This window comes from Cetorhinus maximus, chromosome 7 (genome assembly GCF_964194155.1).
Source record: "Cetorhinus maximus chromosome 7, sCetMax3.hap1.1, whole genome shotgun sequence".
Classification (NCBI taxonomy): domain Eukaryota; kingdom Metazoa; phylum Chordata; class Chondrichthyes; order Lamniformes; family Cetorhinidae; genus Cetorhinus; species Cetorhinus maximus.
Window position 1 is genome coordinate 3,496,927 of NC_135885.1, and position 22,404 is coordinate 3,519,330.

Below are 22,404 nucleotides of genomic sequence, written 5' to 3' on the forward strand. Positions count from 1 at the left end.
GTGACTGTCGACCTGGAATAACAAGCAGGAAATGTAAGCCTCATAATCACTGGCAAAATATTGACGTGGTTGTGAGTGAGGCACAGCCCGGAATCCCGACCATGCAAAGCTCCCAGCCCTCGCACTCCTGCAGCAAGGAGCCAGGAACCAGGTCTTGCTGGATTACAATTTGCACAATAAAAAAATGGACGATTCCAGGGATTCCAATCTCCAATACACTGACTAAAAATCCTGGAATTCCAAGTAATGGAAAATGAAATCTGAAATATTTAATCACGTTAAAGCAGCTATCCCAGCAATGAATAAGGGAGTGAGGATGCACAGCTAAAAATAGAAAACTATACGTTTCCTGTGCTTTGAGAAACCAGAAACCATCGTCTCCTGGTGCACAGAGATACTGGGGAATATGTGGAGAATATTTTGTTTTTGTTATCTGAAACGTGCTGCCTGAAAGGCCAACAGAAGCAGATTCAATAGTAACTTTCAGAAGGGAGTTGTGTAAATACCTTAATTTGCGGGGCAATGGGGAAAAGGGATTCATTGGATAGCTCCTGCAAAGAGCCAGCACAGGCACTATGGCTGAATGCCCTCCTTCCCTGTTGTATGAGTTGATGACTCTCAGTTAAAAGGCAGAGTTCCTGCCTGCCCTCTCTTCTCCCTACTGGCAACTCTTGAGTAACTTATCCCATGTACAGCTCAAGAGCCCCCATCTTAACCCAGAGTGAGAATTGGGTGAACTTCACCGTTAAATGCCGTCCCTCTGCCCTCCCCAGTGGGAGGCCTGACCGCGGTTGCATTGATATTTGAGGCAGCAGGATGGGGTCAGCTCTGACCGGGGATCCCACTTGCACAGGTTAAATCACAGCTGGGCACCAGTGTCATTGGGCCCTGGTCCGCATACTCAGGGGAGGACACCTGTGGGCTTCAGGCGAGCAGGCTTATCGCCCACTCAAGAGGAGCCAGTTAAAATTCACCACAGCACAGCTGAGAGGTGGGTGGGAAAGGCAGCTGCCAAATTTTACCTGCCTGCCCGCCTGTTCTCTGCTAGGCAGTTGGGGCTGAAGTCAGTGGCATTGAGACTGGACAGTGTAGTTTCGCTAGCTCTCTAACCTCCTCCAGCCCTCCCTACCAGATTTCTGCACTGCTCCAATTCTGGCCTCATGCACATCACCAATCTTCATTGCTCCACCACTAGCAGCTGTCCATTCTGCCCTAAGCCCTGTGCCCTAAGCTCTTGAATTCCTTCCGTAACCCTCTATGCCCCTCTCACCTTTTAAGACGCTCCTTAAATCTACCACTTTGAACAGGCTTTTGTCACCTGTCCTCATATCTCTTTATGAGGCTGGGTATCATATTTTGTTTGTTAATGTTCTTGCAAAGTGCCTTGGGATGTTTTACAATGTTGAAGGCGCTATGTAAATGCAATTGCTGTTTAGAAAAATGTTTCTTGACATCTGTATTAAGTTTGGCCTATTAACCCTGACCGTGTCCTCTTGCTCTAAGTAGTTCTCTTGGTTCACTTTTTCTATTCCATTAAGAATCTTTTAAACCTCTGAAATGTCTCAGATCTTACAGAGTGTCCAGTGGGTCAGCAGAGTTGGAGTCTCACTGGGAACAAGTTACTAATAGCCATTCTGTGTATAGTAGTTACCTTGCGCTTGTGATTGAAGACATTGCTGAATGATGGTTTCTCTGGAGGCCGGGGCTTGCATCTGATCACCTTGATCCCGAGTCTATCCTCAAGCATTGAGAGCACCAGCAGTTGCTTTCCTGTGTGGCAAACCCAAGGGGGTCAGGGTAAGAATGGCCATTACAAAGAGATTCTGGAAAGCTAAGTCACCCAGAGGCACATATCCACCCTCTGATAACCAGCACAAGCATCCCTTTGTGCACACACAATCCTGGACAGCGTATTCCCCTCAGCCCCTGACCACTTTGTCAATTGAAATTACCAGAGGGAGTTAAATCACAGGCTGCTCATGTACAGGGTGTGAATCCCAGTTTGACTATTCAATAGGAGAAATTTCTTCACGCAGAGAGTGATGAGCCTTGTGGAATTCACTACCACAGAAAGTAGTTGAGGCCAAAACATTGTATGTTTTCACGAAGGAGTTAGATATAGCTCTAGGGGTGAAAGGGATTAAAGGATATGGGGAGAAAGCGGGAGCAGGTTGTTGAGTTGGATGATCAGCCATGATCATAATGAATGGCAGAGCAGGCTCGAAGGGCTGAATGGCCTACTCCTGCTCCTAGTTTCTATGTAACTGTGGAGGCATCGCAGCTGAGGCCAGTCCTGTGCTTAGCTGATATCCAATTACATGCAGTTTTTGCACCAGGAATCTGAGCTGACTTCTCTCCTTCCCCAATCCCTATCCCAGGGATGAGGTGAAGCTACTGCCAGCAGGCTCAAGCTAACTGGGTACAGACCAGGGATCTGACTTGGGACCTTGCTGGTGAGCGTCGCTTAAGAATGTCACAGTCTTTCACCTGCTTTAGAAACTCACAGCAGATTCCCTGTCAACCACAGCACTGTCCTGTTCACAGCATGCAATACATACCTCTGGAGGAACAGAAGAACATGAGAAATAGGAGTAGACCATGCAGCCCCTCAAGCCTGCTCCGCCATTCAATACGATCATGACTGATCTTCAATCTCAACTCCACTTTCTAGCTGCTCCCCTTATCCTGATTCCCTGAGGGACCAAAAACCCGTCTATGCCAGCCTTAAATATATTCAATGATGGACCATCCACAACCCTCTGGGATAGAGAATTCCGAAGATACACAAAGAAATTTCTCCTCATCTCAGTTTGAAATGATTATCTCCTCATCCTGAGACTTTACCCCCATGTTCTAGATTCCCCAGTCGGCAGATCACAGAATCACAGAGTTTTAATGCCACAGAAGGAGGCCATTCGGCCCATTATGTCTGCACTGGCTCTCGAAATGAGCATTATGACCTAATGCCATTGCCCTGCTTTTTCCCCATACCCTTTCACATTGTTTCTATTCAAATAATCATCTAATGTCCTCTTGAATGCTTCGATTGAACCTGCCTCCACCACACTTCCAGGCAGTGCATTCCAGACCTGAACCACTCGCTGTGTGAAAATGTTTTTTCTCACATCACATTTGCTTTTTTTGCAAATTACTTTAAATCTGTGCCGTCTCTTTCTTGATCTTTTTACAAGTGGGAACAGTTTCTCCCTATCTACTCTGTCCAGCCCCCTCATGATTTTGAACATCTCTATCAAATCTCCTCTTGGTCTTCTCCTCTCCAAGGAAAACAGTACCAACTTCTCCAATCTATCCTCATAGCTGAAATTTCTCATCCCTGGAACTGTTCTTGTAAACCTCTTCTGCACTTACTCCAATGTGTTCACATCATTCCTATAATATGGTGCCCAGAACTGTACACAATATTCCAGCTGAGGTTTAACGAGTGTCTTATATAAATTCAGCATAACCTCCCTGCCCTTGTACTCTCTGCCCCTATTAATAAAGCCCAGGATACTATGCGCTTTATTAACTGCTCTCTCCACCTGTCCTGCCACCTTCAATGATCTATGCACATATACACCCAGGTCTTTCTGCTCCTGCACCCCCTTCAAAATTCCACCCCTTATTTTATATTGTCAGTCCATGTTCTTCCTACCAAAATGCATCACCTCACACTTCTCCGCATTGAACTTCATCTGCCACCTATCTGCCCACTCCGCCAACTTGTCCATGTCCTCTTGAAGTACCACACCGTCCTCCTCACAGTTCACAACACTCCCAAGCTTCATATCATCTGCAAACTTTGAAATTGTCCCCTCCACACCAAGATCTAGATCATTAATATATATCAGGAAAAGCAAGGGTCCCAATACCGACCCCTGGGGAACTCCACGACAAACCTTCCTCCAGCCCGAAAAATATCCATTGACCATTACTCTCTGCTTCCTATATTTCAGCTAATTTTGTATCCACGTTGCTACTGTCCCTTTTATTCTATGAGCAATAACTTTTCTCACAAGTCTGTTGTGTGGCACTGTGTCAAATGCCTTATGAAAGTCCATGTACACCACATCAACAGCATTACCCTCATTGACCTTTTCTGTTACCTCTTCAAAATACTCCAAAAAGTTAGTTAAACACGATTTTCCCTTTAGAAATCCCTTTAGAAATGTTGGCTCTTCCTTATCAACCAATATTTTTCCATGTGACTACTAATTCTATCCTGAATAATTGTTTCTAGAATCTTGTCCACCACTGAAGTTAAACTGACTGGTCTGTCATTGCTGGGCTTACCATAACAACCTTTTCTGAACAAGGGCTTAACGTCTACAATTCTCCAGTCCTCTGGCACCATACCCGAGTCTAGGGAAGACTGAAAAATTATGCCAGTGCCCCTGCAATTTCTACTCTCACTTCTTTCAGTACCCTTGGATGCATCTTATCTGGTCCCGGTGCCTTGTCAACTTTAAGTACCGACAGTCTATTCAACACTTTCTCTTTGTCATTTTTGAACCCTTCTAGTGATAGTTTCCTCTGGGAGAGCAACCTCTGAGTATCTACCCATCCACCTTGTCAAGCCCCTTCAGAAGCTTATATGTTTCAATGAGTTCACCTCTCATTCTTAACTCCAGAGATTGGCCCAATTTACTTAGCCTCTCGTCCCAGGAACTCATCTAGTGAACCTTTGCAGAGTCACTTCCAATGCAAGTATGTTCTTCCTTAAATATGGAGACCAAAACTGAACACAGTATTACAATGTGGTTTCCTCTGCATTGGAGAGACCAAACGCAGACTGGGTGACCGCTTTGCAGAACACCTTCGGTCTGTCCGCAAGCATGACCCAGACCTCCCTGTCGCTTGCCATTTCAACACACCACCCTGCTCTCATGCCCACATGTCCATCCTTGGCCTGCTGCAATGTTCCAGTGAAGCTCAATGCAAACTGGAGGAACAGCACCTCATCTTCCAACTAGGCACTTTACAGCCTTCCAGACTGAATATTGAGTTCAACAACTTTAGATCATGGACTCTCTCTTCCTTCCCCTCCCCCTTTCCGATCCCCCTTTTTCATATAATTTATATATATTTTTCTTTTCCCACATATTTCCATTATTTTAAATATATTTCCATCCATTGTTTTATCTCGACCTTTTAGCCTATTTCGATTCCCCCCCCCTGCAACCCCACCCCTGCTAGGGCTATTTGTCCCTTGCTCGTCCTGCTTTCCACCCTTAATGTCCCCATTAGCACATTTCTTAGCTAATATCACCAACGTCAACACCTCTTTGTCCTTTTGTCTATGACATCTTTTGGCAATCTCCACCTATCACTGGCCAGCTCTACCTGTCCCAACCCTCCCTTAAACCAGCTCATATTTCACCTCTTTTCTATTTTTCCTTAGTTCTGATGAAGACTCATTTGGACTCGAAACGTTAACTATATTCCTCTCCGCAGATGCTGTCAGACCTGCTGAGTTTTACCATGTATTTTTGTTCTTGTTCTAGATTTCCAGCATCTGCAGTATTTTGCTTTTATCACAGTATTCCAGGTGCAGTCTCACCAAATCCTTGTACAATTGTACCATGACTTCTTTATTCTTGCACTCTAATTCCCTGGCAATAAAGGAAGTTTACCATTTCCCGTGAAACACTAACTGCAACAAAGTATAAACCAACACTTTATATTCTTATAAAACTTTGCTGCTTGGAAACATCCAGCTTATTTTGGGCATTTTTGTTCATCTACCTTCACCTACCACCCCTTTCCCCATCTAATGTGCCAGATGTTTGCCAGCTGAGGGTGTACAGCCTCTGTCCTCACCCAGTACCAGGTAGCATGTGAGGGTCTGCATCCCACAGTGTTCTCATTCTCTATAAAGAAGTGTGAGGTTGAGAAACTGGTAACCCCTAACTTCATGGCAGAGACTGGCAAAGCAGCATTTAAAACAGAACATTTATAAAGAAGGAGCTTACACTTTTATAGCTACCTCAGGAAGTACAGGCAATCACTTCTTAAAGTGTAGCAGTCAATTTACATGCAGCAAGATCTACAAGCAGCAATGAGAGAAATGATGAGACAATCTGTTTTAGTGATTTTGGTTGAGGAGTAAATATTGGTTGGGACATCAGGGAATACTCCTCTGCTCTTTCTGGAATAGTATTCATGGAATCGTTTACATCCACCTGAGAGGGCAGACGAGGCCCATCCTAGCTTTAACGGACAATAGGGAATCTGCAGTGACTTTCTAGAGGGGTAAAAGGCTGTGGTTCTAAGCCACATTGACCAGGAAGATCCCAGGTAGTTGACAGTAGTTTCATCTCACTTAGGTTTAATGTCTCATCCAAAACATGGTGCTTCCAACTGTGCAACGTTAGCACAGAACTGACCCCTCCGACTGTGCAACATTAGCTCAGAACTGACCCCTCCGACAGTGCAGCGTTAGCTCAGTACTGACCCTCTGACAGAGCAGTGTTTGTTCAATACTGACCCTCTGACAGAGCAGTGTTTGTTCAATACTGACCCTCTGACAGTGCAGCACATCCTCTGACAGTGCAGCACTCCCTCAGCACTGGCCCTCCGACAGTGCAGCACTCCCTCAGTACTGACCCTCTGACAGTGCAGCACTCCCTCAGTACTGACCATCCGACAGTGCAGCGCTCCCTCAGTACTGACCGTCTGACAGTGCAGCACTCCCTCAGTACTGACCATCTGACAGTGCAGCACTCCTTCAGTACTGACCCTCCGACAATGCAGCATTAGTTCGGTATTGTCCCTCTAATCGCGCTCCCTCAGTACTGCATATCTGACACTGCAGTGCCCCCTTAGTACTGGCAATGTTGTGTTGTGGTGTAATGGTAATGTTTCTGGACTAGTAATCCAGACTCTCAGGTTAATACTCTGGGAATATGGATTCAAATCCCACCAAGGCAACTGGTAGATTTTAAATTCGATTAATTTAAAAAAACATGGAATGGTAACTATGAAACTATCATCGATTGATGTAAAAACTCATCTGGTTCACTAATGTCCTTTAGGGAAGGAAATATGCTGTCCTTACCTGGTCTGGCCTATATGTTACTCCAGACCCACAGCAATGGGGTTGACACCTAACTGCTCTTGAGGGCAATTAGGGATGGGGGAACAAATGCTGGCCTTGCCAGTGATGCCCATATTCCGTGAATGAGGAAAAAAAGTACTGTCCCACTGACAGTGCAGCACTCCTTCAGTACTGCATTACAGAGTTTTAGCCTCAATTATGTTCTCTCTCTGGAGTGGGACTTCACTCAGGATTTCCCAGCCAATCAATTTCTTTTTAAAGTGCAGTCACTTACATAATAAAACAGGTGAGTCCAAAACCAGAGGCCATCAACATAAGGTAGTCATTAATAAATCCAATCAGGAATTCAGGAGAACCTTCTTTATCCAGAGAGTGGTGAGAATGTGGAACCACTGGGAACGGTTGAGGTAAAGAGGAAAGTTACATTTAATGGGAAGCTGGATAACCACATGAAGGAGGAAAGAACAGAAGGATATGGTGATTGGCTGAGATGAAGAGGAGTAGGAGAAGGCTAGTGTAAGGCATAAACATCCAGCCTGGACCAGAACATAAAAGCCCATGGGGTCCAAGGGCAAGTGACAAGTTGGATCCAAAATTGGCTCAGAGGTAGGAAGCAAAGGGTAATGGTCAACGAGTGATTTTGTGACTGGAAGACTGTTTCCAGTGGGGTCCCACAGGGCTCAGGACTGGTTTCCTTGCTTTTCATGACATATATATATCAATAACTTGGATCTAAATGTAGGGGACATGATTAAGAACTTTGAAGATAAAGTGAAAATGAGTTGTGTGGTTGATAGTGCTGTAATTTCTATGAAATATATAGATTCTCTAGAGACAGCAGAGTAAGGATTGAAATTTCATGTTGTGGTATTTGCTGTGCATCTGTGTGGAGATCCCATTTATTCAAGATGGTATAACAGCAACAAGATGCAGTACCAGAGTATAAGACGACAGGATTTTTGTAGATGGTCAGTTTGTTGAGTGCTGGAAAGAGACAAACAGCTAAGAGCTCCTCTTCATCCGATATCTGCAACAGAAAATACATCAGCAAAGAAAGAGATCATCTGTAAATCATGGCTTTTTCATGCCTCTGTCTACCTGAATCCACTGGTTCTGCCCCAGTGATGCCTGAGGCTCAGCTCCAGATATTCGCCTTGGATGTGCATGAGGAAAATACCTCGATTCTGGAGTTGATGGGATTTTCACCATGTGGTCTTCCCCACCCCACTACTGGGAGACATTGTCATCTCAACCGAGTAGCTCTCTTCCTGGCTTAGATTAGGAAGATTAGGGTAGGGCAACTAAACCTGTGTCATAGAATGATACAGCATTTAGGCCATTCGGCCCATTGTTCCTGTGCTGTCTCTTTCAATAAACTGCTCAATTATTCCCATTTCCCCTGCTCTTTCTACACAGCACTCCACATTTTTCCTCTTAAAGTATTTATCCAATTCTCTATTAACTGTGCTTCTACCAGTCTTTCAGGCAACGCATTCTGGATCATAATAAGTGACTGTTGTTAGGAAGATATAATAATTTTCATAATGTTATTGGAATTTATTGTAAAGCAGAGTAATAGTGGGGTCTGTGTCTACGTGTGTGTGTGTGTGTGGGACTTAATTGAATTAAAGGCAGCTGCTCTGAAGGCTCTGATGTACCTGAAGATAAGCTAGGTTTTAAATGTTAAGTAGGTAAACACAAGTGTCATGGGAACATTTGCATTTTTAAGTAAACCAGACTAGCTTGAATTCAAGAGAGGATGGTGAAATATTTCACCTAGCCAGGAGAAGTTAAGAAACAGTGTGTTTATTTTTCCCAAAGATTACTGGTAAAATTGGTACTTTGATAGATTTTCATTATTAGAGAGGTAAAAGTCCAAAGACATAGTGAAACAATGGGAATTTGCATTCAAAGGGGAAAATATGTATAAAGGAGAGAAGGCTGTGTGCAAGGGCAGGCATTCTAAGATGTAACACAAGTGTGAAAAGCCTCCAGCATCTAAGCCTCAAGCTGCCGTGTACAAGGAACTGAAGCTGAGAAAAACTCACTTTGAATTTGACTGCTCAGGGTATCGTGTGTTACTTTGCCTGGATCTTTTAAAATCTGTGTGTCTCGCTGTTGCCTTAGCGGAGGTGTAACGGGTTCAGATTAATTAGGGGATTTAGAAGTTATCATAGTAGTAATTTGTTGATCTATGTATATGCTTAAAATCATTTCTTCTATTAATAAAGGTTTAATTTATTTTTGTAAGAAACCTATAAGACTTGGTGGCCTTTTTTTTTTGCGGAGCGCCGAGACAAACGATCACCAGCAGCTCCAAGAAACAAAAATTGTGCTTCCGAAACTTCTTGATATCGATTCTGCACGGATAAAGCGCAAGCGCCTCGTCCATGTGCCATTACTGCATTCAAAGCACACATCTCAAAATAAGTACAAATTGCAAATAATTGTGGCAGCTGCTTCAAGTTTCCCTCAGGGATTTGGGCAGCTTGGCATTTACCATCTGCCTGCCATAACACTGTGTAAAATAATTTCTCCTCATCTGGTTCCAATTATCTTAAATCTGTGTCCCTCTGGTTACTGACCTTTCTGCCAGTGGAACCAGTTTCTCATTATTTACTGTATCAAAACTTTTTATGATTTTGAACACCTGTATTAAATCTCCCCTTAACCTTCTCTACTCTAAGAAGAACAACCCCAGCTTCTCCAGTCTCACCACTAATGTTATTTGCCCCCTGAAAACATACATATATTTCCTCCCACTAGGCTGACCAGAGCCACCTCTATGTCCAATTCTCTCTCCCCTCTGTGGGTAATCAGCAATTCCTGCATTAATACATTATGTAAATTACTGACTGACTGAAGTGTACTTTAGTGGAACCTAGGAATTACTGGACAAAAGAAGATCTGGGTCTATCTAGTTCACTTAGCTGTGGCTCAGTTCATAGCACCCTCGCCTTTGAATCAGAGGGTTGTGGGTTCATGTCCCACTCCTGGAAACCAAGAACTGTGATTGTACTCGAAAAGAGTTGCAATCTATGACTGTTGGTAACTCGAAAGAGTTTTCTACCATCCTGGTAGTCACCTAATGGAACCATTATGGAACTGTTGACTAATCACACCAATTAATCTCAACCGAGACAATGAGGTGAGGAACACCCCTGCACAGTGGAGACTTGGGAGGCCCAAAGTCAGGTCCAAAGTCAACTGTTCCCTCCAAGCTCACTCCACTCGCCACATGATACATCTCAAATTACCCAGGTACTGTGTCCAAAAACATTACTTTTTGAAAGAGATCTATCCAATTTAACTGAATCAATTAACTGATTACACTGTCTCCCCAGGGAGCCTGCTCTATAGACTGACCACTTGCTCACTGAAATATTGTTGTTTCCACGGATTCATTAACTGCAAAAGTTGAGACATTTTCCTGTTGCTTTATAACTGAATTCAAAAACAGAACAAAGGTGAGACAATATGAAAGTTTTGGGAGTGGAACTATTTCACATTTGTACCTTTAATTTTAGAAGAAAGTTATTCTTCTTGTCAATTTGGAGGACTAGGAAAATTGAAAATATCTGACTAACATCCTGTTAAATCAGGTCTATCGGGGCGGATGGTGGTATAGTGGGTAATGTCACTGGACTAATAACCCAGAGGTCCAAGCTAATGTTCTGGAGACAAAGGCTCAAATCCCACCATCACAGCTGATGGAATTTAAATTCAATTAATAATTTGGAATTGAAAAGCTAGTCTCAGTAATGATGACCATGAAACCATTGTTAATTGTTGTAAAAACCCATCTAGTTCACTAATGTCCTTTAGGGAAGGAAATCTGCCATCCTTACCTGGTCTGGCCTACATTTGATGCCAGACCCACAGCAATGTGGTTGGCTCATAAGTACCCTCTGAAATGGTGTGGCAAGCCACTCAGTTTAAGGGCAAATTAGGGATGGGCAACAAATGCTGACCTTGCCAGTGACGCCCACATCCCATTAAAGAATTTTTTAGAAGTGCAGTGTATATGAGATATCGGTGTCAATATTCACATCCCATATAAGACAGAGATGAGAAGATTTTTTCTCTCTCAGAGTCTGTGGAATTCTCTTCCCCAGGAAGCAGTGGAGGCTGGGTCATTGAATTTATTCAAGGCTGAGTTAGACAGATTTTTGATAGACAAGGGAGTCAAGGGTTATGGGGGCAGACAGGAAAGTGGTGTTGAGACCACAACCAGATCAGCCATGATGTATTGAATGGCAGAGCAGGCTCGAAGGGCCAAATGGCCTACTCCTGCTCCTAAGTCCTATGTTCTTTTACTGAGGACTCCTCACCTTCACTGCTTACACTTGTCTTGGAAAGACTAGGTGGAAGCTCCCAGAAGATCTCCAGTGTGCTGTAATTTTTATATATTTCATTATATAGGACAAATGTGGGTCACATATTTCACAATCTGTGTGTGTGCAGTTGATACAGCTGCTCTCATTTAGTGTTAAGGTTAGCTGTTACTGTTGTTGTATCTGCTTTTGGCATCTTTTTCTCCTCCAATTGTTATTGCAGAAGGAACTTATATTCACACCTGGAATATTGGGCAGAGTTTTACGACAGCGGGATTTTACGTTCCTGCTGAAGTCAATGGGGATTATAATGGCTCGCCGCATTTTACAGCCCTGTCCCCACCAAAACGGGGCCGTAAAATTCTGCCCATTGTGCAGTTTTGGTCTCCTTATCTGAAGAAGGATGTACTTGCTATATAGAGGGTGCAGCGAAGGTTTACCAGACTGATTCCTGGGATGGCGGGACTGACATATGAGGAGAGATTGAGTCAGTTAGGATTATATTCGCTGGAGTTCAGAAGGATGAGGGGGGATCTCATAGAAACCTATAAAATTCTAACAGGACTAGACAGGGTAGATGCAGGAAGGATGTTCCCGATGGTGGGGGAGTCCAGAACCAGGGGTCACAGTCTGAGGATATGGGGTAGACCATTTAGGACTGAGATGAGGAGAAATCTCTTCACCCAGAGAGTGGTGAGCCTGTGGAATTCGTTACCACAGAAAGTAGTTGAGGCCAAAACATTGTATGTTTTCAAGAACGAGTTAGATATAGCTCTTGGGGTGAAAGGGATCAAAGGGTATGGGGAGAAAGCGGGAGCAGGGCTATTGAATTGGATGATCAGCCATGATCATAATGAATGGCAGAGCAGGCTCGAAAGGCCGAATGGCCTACTCCTGCTCCTAGTTTCTATGTTTCTATATTCAGTAATTGATTATATGTGCCTATCCTTGCAATCGATGATCTCCAACCCATACATACTCAAAAGTGTCACATGGAACTGAAGCACTGCAGCGCAAACCAGAGTAAATCTGGGTTTTAAACAATGTCCAAAATTATTCTGTTGCAACTCAGTGCCTCACAACCACCCCCATCACCAGGGATGTACTGCCAAATTTTGAGGTGCTGGAGCTCCAAGAAAATGTGTTGGCCATATCATTTCTAATATCTACTATTACATTGTTTTCTATGTATTAATCACTGAGTCCTCAGACGTCAGTAAAACTATGATTTTTAAGTGAATAATATTGGTGCCGGTAAGCATTTTATTTCAAACCATGTAGTATTTTGAATCATTAGTTCTTAGCATAGCTAGAATTTCATTATGCAGAATCACAGAATCTTAATGGCACTGGCTCTCCAAATGAGCATTAGTTTAATTAATTGCCACAGTTTAATTATTTAATTCAAGCCTATTAAAAACATGAATTACAGAAAACTTTACTTCTGACTGGGGAATGGTATATAGAAGGACCACTGCTTTTCTTGATTTATTTTTATAATCTGGGTGTACAGAGCATAATTTCAAAATTTGAAGATGATGCAAGGCCTGGAAGTATTGTGAACTGTGAAGAGGATAGTGACAGACTTCAAGAGGCTATGGACAGGCTGGTGGAATGGGCAGACACATGGCAGATGAAATTTAATGTAGAGAAGTGTGAAGTGATACATTTTGGTCGGTAGGACAAGGAGAGGTGACATAAAGTAAAGGGTACAATTCTGAAGGAAATGCAGGAGCAGAGGGACCTGGGTGTACATGTGCATAAATCATTGAAGGTGGCAGGGCAGGTTGAGAAAGTAGTTAATCAATTGTACTGAATCCTGGGTTTTATAAATAGGGGTTTTATAAATAGGGGCACAGAGTACAAAAGCAAGTAAGTTATGAACCTTCATAAAACACTGGTTCAGCCTCAGCGGCAAGGGTGTGAAGATTTTAGAAAGGATGCAGAAAAGATTTCTGAGAATGGTTCCAAGACTGAGAGACTCCAGTTATGTCAATGGGTTGGAGAAGCTAAGGCTGTTCTCCTTGGAGAAGACAAGGTTGGGAGGAGATTTGTTAGACATGTTCAAAATTATGAGGGGTCTGGATCAGGTAAATGGGGAGAAACTGTTCCCAATGGCAAAAGGTTGAGAAACCTAAGGTGATTAATGAAAGAACCAGAGGTGACATCAGGAAAAATTCCTTTATGCAACAAATGGTTTGGACCTGGAATGCACTACCTGAGCGTGTGGTGGAGACAGATTCAATTGCGGTTTTCAAAACGGAATATCTGAATAATTATCTGAAGAGAAAAGATTTTACAGGGCTGCAAGGAAAAGGTGGAGGAGAGGGACTAGTTGAATTGACACAGAGACGATGTGCTGAATAGCCTCCTCCTGTGCTGTAACCATTCTATGATTCTAGTATAGATTCAAGGAACTTGATAAACATATGAGGAAGAAAGAAGCTGAAGGTTACCCTGATAGTGTGATCCAGAGGGTGGGAGGAGGCTTGTGAGGAACATAAACACCAACATAGATGAGATGGGCCAAATGGCCTTTTTCTGTGCTGTAAATTCCATGTAAAGCTGCAAGCAGGGAATACAAACATATACTGCGTTTCACACCCTTAGGCTAACACAGCCAAGGAATTAATGATCAGTAGGCAAACGCGGCAGGGTTGTTTGGGGATGCTTTAGATCCTGGGAATCTTGAGCTTCAAAGACCCTGAAATGCCTGTTTATGAAAAAGCTGTGTGTAGGGAGTTGTAAGATCTGTTTTTTATAGTCAGGGAGCTGTACACGAGGATTACTGCTGTTGCTGCTGCTGCACATTAACTCAGAGATGTTCAGCATCAGCAGCGTGAGGTCCAAGACCCTGGGCCCGGTCTTCCCTCCTCCACCTCTTATCCTCCCCAGGCTCTGGATTCACAGCCACACTGCGAGCTCCGGACATTCTGGTCAACTCTTGTTGTCCGGTCTGAACTCAAACTCTAGGAACTAATTGCTTTAGGCCAAAGGACAATGAGTTGCCTTTCCTGCACTGAGGGTTATTGCAGGTCTTTCTGGCTCTGATTATTATTGATTATCCATCTCTGCTCGTGTTTTCCTCTCCCTCCAGCAGCACCATATTGACACTTCCTAATCAGCCCACACACAAAAAAATCCCAAACTCCCTCCTATTGGTTGTCACCGGGAATTCTGCCCAATTTTTATTGACGTAAAGTTAGATCACTGCGCTCTGTATGGCTGAAGAACTCAGCAAGCTTCCGGGATTCCTCGGGAAGGGGAGAGGAGAGAAGAGCAGAAGCAGCAGCAGCAGCACTGGGCAAGGAATCTGAATCTGCTGGCACTGAAACTCCTATGCCAGTGTCTGTAATGAATGTATACTCACCCTATTGCAGCAATAAACCAGGGGCGTCTGTACATTCCAATGTCATCCCTGTGCACCTAACTTACATGTTACTGTGCAGAGCCATCCTGTCAAAACATACTACCCACTCTTCATTCTGTGTTAGATATATTGCTCCCATATCTTTAAAAATAATCTCAATGCTCTACTAAACGAGTAAAAAGACAGAAAATTGTGTTTTTGATATTGAAAGTTGTATAATATTGTGAAAGTCTAATCGGGCTGTAGTGACTGCTGGTGGACACACAACAGGGAGGTTTTCCGATTAATCTGCTGAGATAGTATCAGGGAGATGGCAGTAAGACGAGATATCTCACAATGTTGCCCCTGCTGGTTGTTGAGAGACAAGAGAATTTGTGTTTGGGGCCAGTCAAAACTGACCCTGGCCATCAGAGGACATTGCACGCAGAATATTCAATTTTACTGGTTGCTGGGGTTACTCTTTCTGCTGACCCTCATGCATTGTTTATATATCAACATTTTTAAAGCAATTTTCCAATGGCCTAAAGGGAACTGATTGGGCTCTTTATGAATCTGTGAGTTTGCTGTTATTTAGAAGTGTGCGAGACAAGAAGACATATTGAGATGATTTCCCTGTAAACCTTTCAAATCTCTGTCTTTTCCCAACTTTATACAAACTCCTAAATGAGGAAATCACACACATCATTCCGTGAAACTCCTCTGCCAAACATTGAGCGGTTTATCATGAGGTGGTTCCATTTACTGTATTCGGACACACATTTGGTATAAAATTAGTCGTGTTCAGGATGTGATTCTGTGATTCACACATACAGTTTTCTGCTCTGAAGTCAGATGTGTTCCTACTGTGACACGAGGTGATGGTCCTTCCTTTATCTGGTGTACTTGAGATGAACGGAAAGCAAAATCAAGTGGGGCGTATAATGGATGGCCAATCAGCAAAGAAGAGTTAACAATCAAGCAGTGAATATTAAAGCCTTTAAATGGGAGGTGCTGGAGTGGCGCTCTGGTGTGCTCCAGCAGCACTACACTCATGCCCATCGCTGTTTGATCTGTAACAACCTGCCGTGGGCAGAATCATGGATCTGACTGTAATTCTCACAATTCCCCATATGTGCAATCTGGTATATGAGGGAAAGCTAGAGGATGAAGGGGGGTGAGAAAATGAGTGAAGTGGAATCCATTACCTTATTTCTTGCAAGGCTGAGGTGTGTCAGCTCTGAGAATGGAGGCAGAAACTCATTCTTCTGTTTCAGAAAACACTTTGGTTTTACTTCGGGAGGCTCCAGCAAATCTTCCAAAGTTTCTCGTCCCTGAAACAGAGGGACAGTCGAGGTAAGGATTATTTTTTATTTAGTTAAAACATCTCCTTAAAAATGAACATATTAGCTTGAACAATAACTAGTTAAACTCAATTCCATGTTCTAATAGGAGCGCTGAGCTCCAAAGGGGACAGGGCTGCAACCAGATTCTCAAACCTGTTCTCCATGATCCTGTGCTGGGATGATCAGGTTAATAAGATCATTAAAAAAAAAACCCCTTACGCACAATGTATATGAGATATAGATACCAGTGACTTCTTCAGGAATTCGCAAGCTGTCGTCTTCACTGCTTGTTTTCCAATCCCTCCATGGCCTGGCCCCTCCCTACCTCTGTAATCTCTTCCAGTTCTATAACACTCCATGATCTCTGTGCTCCTCCAATACTGCATCCCTGATTTTCATCATTTCATCATTGGCAGCCCTTAAGCTCTGGAATTCCTTTCCTAAACCACTCCAACTACCCCTCCCCGCTTTTAGACACTCCTTAAAATTTAGCACTTTCGGTGAGCTTTTCATCTATCCATATACAGATCTCATATGGCCCAGTATCAAATTTTGTTTCATAACACTCCTGTGAAGGAATTTGGAACAGTTTTATGTATTAAATGCACTCTTTAGATGCAAGTTTTGTAGTAGTTGGCACTCAGACAGCATTTATGATTCAGAAAAACAATCCAAGGCACTTCACAGGAATAATCAGACAAAATGGAGGGAGGTATTAGGAAAAAGCTTGGTTAAAGGTTTTTTTACGACTGTTGCAGCTAGGTTAAACAAACAAGAGTAGAAGAATTGAAAAAGACCTGTTCAAAATGGGATCTGGACAAACAGCAATGTCATAAAAAGCTTAAAGATCAAACCAAGCAGGAGTATGAAACGCTTTTGTGTGAACATAAAAAGCATCTCAACAACATCCTTGAAATGGCAAAAAGAGACTTTGACCAGAGGAAAAAATGAGATGTTAATGCACAAAAATGCCATTTTGACTTTGCTAAATCAAAATGAGAATTACCACATTTGAGTTCGGAAAATGAGCTTGAAGATGGAATTACACCTATAGCGAATGAAAAGGATGATTGGGCTGTAAACTTAAATGAAACATTCTTTGCTGAGTTAAAGACGGGAATAGGAGGAAAAAGAAGCATAAAAGTTGAGTTTTGCTAATACTATGATGTGCAAAGTCTGCTAATCTTATTACATTTATTGACTTTAAGTACGTTTTTGTAATTGTATGATAAAATGTCTGATTGTGAAACAAAAGGGAAAATTTATTTGTAAGGCATGTAATAAGCTATTGTTAAAGGTTTATGATGTTAAGTTTGTGTGAGGTGAATGTAAGGCCATTGTAAAGAAACCTTCACTGTTGTGAAGCTTTCTTTCCTGCAAATGGAATGGTGCTAGGAAATAAAGACTGTTTAAGTAAGTTATATTTGTATTTTATAGGTGTTAGGAATGAGTTTTAGCTTTAAATTTTAAAGTTGATTTGTATTTTTGTATCTGTGTGTTAAGAAAGGTCAAACTGAATTTCAGTTTCACTTTAAAAAGGTGCCTGCATTGCTAATGAGGTTTGTTACAATGTTGCAGTTAGGTTAAACAAACAAGAGTAGAAGAATTGGGCTGTTGCCTAGCAACAAGGGTCCAGAAAGGCAGGTCTCTCCAATAGACACACACAGAAAAACTAAAAAAAAACAGCAGTTTTAAGTTCAGTTTGAAGCCAAGATTTCAGAGAAACTGGACACTGGGAGAGGGAGCTGCAGATTTCCCAAAAGAAACATAGAATCATAGAAACCAGGAGCAGGAGTAGGCCATTCGGCCTTTCGAGCCTGCTCCGCCATTCATTATGATCATGGCTGATCATCCAACTCAATAGCCTGCTCCCGCTTTCTCCCCATACCCTTTGATCCCTTTCACCCCAAGAGCTATATCTAACTCCTTCTCGAAAGCATACAATGTTTTGGCCTCAACTACTTTCTGTGGTAACGAATTCCATAGGCTCACCACTCTCTGGGTGAAGTGGTCTACCCCATATCCTCAGACTGTGACCCCTGGTTCTGGACTCCCCCACCATCGGGAACATCCTTCCTGCATCTACCCTGTTTAGTCCTATTAGAATTTTATAGCTTTCTATGAGATCCCCCCTCATTCTTCTGAACTCCAGCAAATATAATCCTAATCGACTCAATCTCTCCTCATATGTCAGTCCCGCCATCCCAGGAATCAGTTGGGTAAACCTTCGCTGCACTCCCTCTATAGCAAGTACATCCTTCCTCAGATAAGGAGACCAAAACTGCACACAATATTCCAGGTGTGGTCTCACCAAGGCCCTGTACAATTGCAGCAAGATATCCCTGCTCCTGTACTCGAATCCTCTGGCTATGAAGGCCAACGTACCATTTGTCTTCTTTACTGCCTGCTGCACCTGCATGCTTACCTTCAGCGACTGGTGTACAAGGACACCCAGGTCTCGTTGCACATTCCCCTCTCTCAATTTATAGCCATTCAGATAATAATCTGCCTTCCTGTTTTTGCTACCTAAATGGAGAACCTCACATTTATCCACATTATACTGCATCTGCCATGCATTTGCCCACTCACTCAGCTTGTCCAAATCACACTGAAGCATCTCTGCATCCTCCTCACAGCTCACCCTCCCACCCAGCTTTGTGTCATCTGCAAATTTGGAGATATTACATTTAATTCCCTCATCTAAATCATTAATATATATTGTGAACCAAAAGGTCCCAAGGCCAAAGGAGTGAGACAGAAACAGGGGAAAGTCCCAAAAAGACCTTCTAGACAAAAGGAAGGACAGGAAACAGGAAAAGGTCTTGTTAAGTGAGGGGCAGAGGGAAAGGCTCCAAGATTCAGATTTAAAGAGACAAAATCTGCAGAAAGCAGATTTAAAACGAGAACAACTTGCAAGAAGCAAGAAGGTCCAAAGAGACAGCTGAAGGTCTGTAACTCTTTGCTATGTGCATGTGAAGCAGTGGTATACTGTTGACGGCAGAGCTGGTGAGAGAGAGTGTGTGGAAGACAGCTTGAGTGCATGTGGTGACCAGGGAAGAGGAACATTGGAAGGAGAGTTCGAAACCCTGGAGGTGAGCCCTTGTGGAAGGCGTCTGAGAGAAAGCGTCGGTTTGGGAGAAAATTCCAAAGTGAGTACTTGGAGAGTGGTGATTGGGAACCCTTGCGTGAAAGACGGAGTGTAGTGAGACTGGTTGGCTCAGGGTGTGATAAGCGTCTGGGGGAATTGATAAGAGATCCATAGCAACTGGTTGAGGTGGCATCTGTCACTTGGTTTCAGAGTGTGGTGTGTCTGACCACAGGGTGCCTAATAGTTTACATGGACTGTGTACATCAGAGTATAAGATAGCTTTTATAACTTGTGTCATCCTTACAAATCGGTATATATCTGTAAATGTATAGTTGTGAGTGAAGGAGTATTGTAATGTAATTCATCTTTTCTTGTTGAATAAATGTTTTATTCTTTGTTAAAAGTTCACTAGCTGACTCCTAGGACTCTGTTCAGTAGCCACTCTCCACGTATCTAAACAAACAAATAAAAGTTAGGATCTATCAAGCTGGGTCCCACCCTGGAATCAGGCTTGTCCAGGGGTGACCTCAACTGCGATCATAACAGGTTTAAGTCACCCTGCTTAACACGTTTCGTTTTAATGCTATTTATTCTGATTTGCGTCGCCATTTTTGTTTTTACATCATCTGCACTTTGCCCTGTGCCCCACACGCTGCACTATGGGCCAGTGACCACCATGTTCTGATGCTGGAACCGCCACTGCTGTCGTCAGAGGCTGAGGCTATTGGGAGAGAGCGAGGCCCGAGATCCTGGGAGCAGGAGTGCAGGGCAGGGAGCCTGATCCAGAGGCTAGGCCGGGACAATCACCATCACTCCAAGCAGTGGCACGGTGGCACGGGATGGGAATTTGCTGATCGCTGATCAGGTGGTGAAGTGTGAGTAACTGAGAGGTGCCAGGAAAGGGAGCTAGCGGGGCACTGACTCAATCCCCGGCACCCCCCACCACCAGCTCCCCTCTTTCTCAATCCACAGTTCCAAGCTCAGTCTGTAGCCTGGGACAGGGTCTTGGCCCCCTGTAGACTGTCATGAAGAGGTCCAGGGTCGAGGCCCAGGTGCTGCCTCAGACTGGGAGTTGACCAGAACCTCAAATTGTTGAGTAATTTCTCTGGGCTGAGGTAAGGGTGAGAGAGACAGGAAGGAGAGAGAGAAGGAGAGAGAGAGACAGAGTGGGAAAGGAAAGCAAGCAAAAAGTTGAGCTGAGTTTCAGGAATGCTGTGGGTGAGATACAGAAGCTGTGCTACTCAGGGTTTGTTTGGGCGATTTAGCATTATCTAATTTTAATGTATATTGTGTTTCTGTTATATTCAGTGATTTATTTCATTTTTCAAGTTATTCCAGCTAGGAGTGTACAGTCTATGCATGTAGGGTACAGTATTTCAACCTGCACATTAGTTTTTCCAATTGAGAAATGTCCAAAGGAACCCAACTCCAGCTTTAACATTGATTCCTATGGGAACCCATATGATTTACTTACAATTGTTTCACTTAAAGTTGCGGTTTTCAGGAATGTAACCACAAGTTATAGTGAGGACCTACTGTAGTGGATACTTTCCTTAATTGGTCGAGGCATTGGTATAAGAGCAGGGAGGATATGCCAGAACTGTGTATAACACTAGGCCACGGCTAGAGCACTGCATACAGTTCTCATTGGATTACAGAAGGGATGTGGTTGCACTAGAGAGGATACAGCGGAGATTTACGAGGATGTCGCCAGGAATGGAGAATTTTAGCTCCGACTGTGCAGCGCTCCCTTAGTACTGACCCTGTGACAGTGCAGCACTCCCGCAGTACTGCCCCTCTGACAGTGCAGCACTCCCTCAGTACTGACCCTGTGACAGCACAGCACTCCCTCAGTACTGACCCTGTGACAGTGCAGCACTCCCTCAGTACTGACCCTGTGACAGTGCAGCACTCCCTCAGTACTGACCCTGTGACAGTGCAGCACTCCCTCAGTACTGACCCTGTGACAGTGCAGCACTCCCTCAGTACTGACCCTCTGACAGTACAGCACACCCGCAGTACTGCCCCCCTGACAGTGCAGTGCTCCATCAGTACTGCACTGGGTAGAATATCAGCTTGGATTATGGGCTCAACTCTCTGGAGTTAGACTAGAATCTATGACCTGCTAACATGTAGGCACGAGTGCTACCCACTGAGCTATGGCTTCATGGAGGTCTATACATACAAAAATAGATGCCAAGGCAAGTAATATATTAACTGGGTGACCAAAAACTTCGTCAAAGGAGTTTACACGAGGGAAGTGGAGGGTTAGAGAAGGTGTGTAGATGAGGGTAGTACAGTTGATGTAGTTTATATGGATTTCAGCAAAGTTTTTGACAAGGTCCCACATGAGAGACTTATAAAGAAGGCAAATGCACATGGGATACAGGGTAATTTGATAAGGTGGATTCAAAATTGGCTTAGTTGTGGGAGACAGAGGGTGATGACAAAAGGGTACTTTAGTGACTGGAAGCCAGTGTCCAGTGGCGTACCACAGGGATCTGTGCTGGGTCCCCTATTATTTGTCATTTATATAAACGACATAGATGACTATGTTGGGGGTAGGATTAGTAAGTTTGCGGATGACACAAAGATTGGCTGGGTGGTTAAAAGTGAGGTTGAGTGTCTTGGGCTACAGGAAGATATAGGCGGGATGGTCAAATGGGCAGATAAGTGGCAGATGGAATTTAACCCTGAAAAGTGTGAGGTGATACACTTTGGATGGAGTAATTTGACAAGCAAGTATTCAATGAACGGCATGACACTAGGAAGTTCTGAGGAACAAAGGGACCTTGGCGTGTGTGTCCATAGATCTCTGAAGGCGGAGGGGCATGTTAGTTGGGTGGTGAAAAAGGCATATGGGACACTTGCCTTTATCAATCGAGGCATAGATTACAAAATTAAGGAGCTCATGTTGGAGTTGTATAGAACCTTGGTGAGGCCACAGCTGGAGTACTGTGTGCTGTTCTGGTCGCCATATTATAGGAAGGATGTGATTGCACTGGAGGGGGTGCAGAGGAGATTCATCAGGATGTTGCCTGGGATGAAACATTTAAGTTATGAAGAGAGGTTGGATAGACTTGGGTTGTTTTCACTGGAGCAGAGAAGACTGAGGGGCGACCTGATCGAGGTGTACAAAATTATGAGGGGCATGGACAGGGTGAATAGGGAGCAGCTGTTCCCCTTAGTTGAAGGGTCAGTCATGAGGGGATATAAGTTCGAGGTGAGGGGCA

General features: G+C 43.6%; 1 protein-coding gene and 1 pseudogene across 1 annotated transcript in view; both read right to left on the reverse strand.

The window, feature by feature from the left end:
- Nucleotides 1-46: 46 nt before the first annotated feature.
- LOC144683073 (uncharacterized) overlaps nt 47-22,404 on the reverse strand; it is a 72,128-nt gene continuing 49,770 nt past the window's right edge. The window contains exons 12-15 of the mRNA XM_078546101.1: nt 15,946-16,071; nt 7,994-8,084; nt 1,652-1,770; nt 47-157 (exon numbers count right to left, since the gene is read on the reverse strand). Coding sequence (XP_078402227.1) covers nt 47-157; nt 1,652-1,770; nt 7,994-8,084; nt 15,946-16,071 — 447 coding nt within the window. The remainder of the gene's footprint in view (nt 158-1,651; nt 1,771-7,993; nt 8,085-15,945; nt 16,072-22,404) is intronic.
- LOC144683154 (U11 spliceosomal RNA) lies at nt 9,342-9,520 on the reverse strand (annotated as a pseudogene).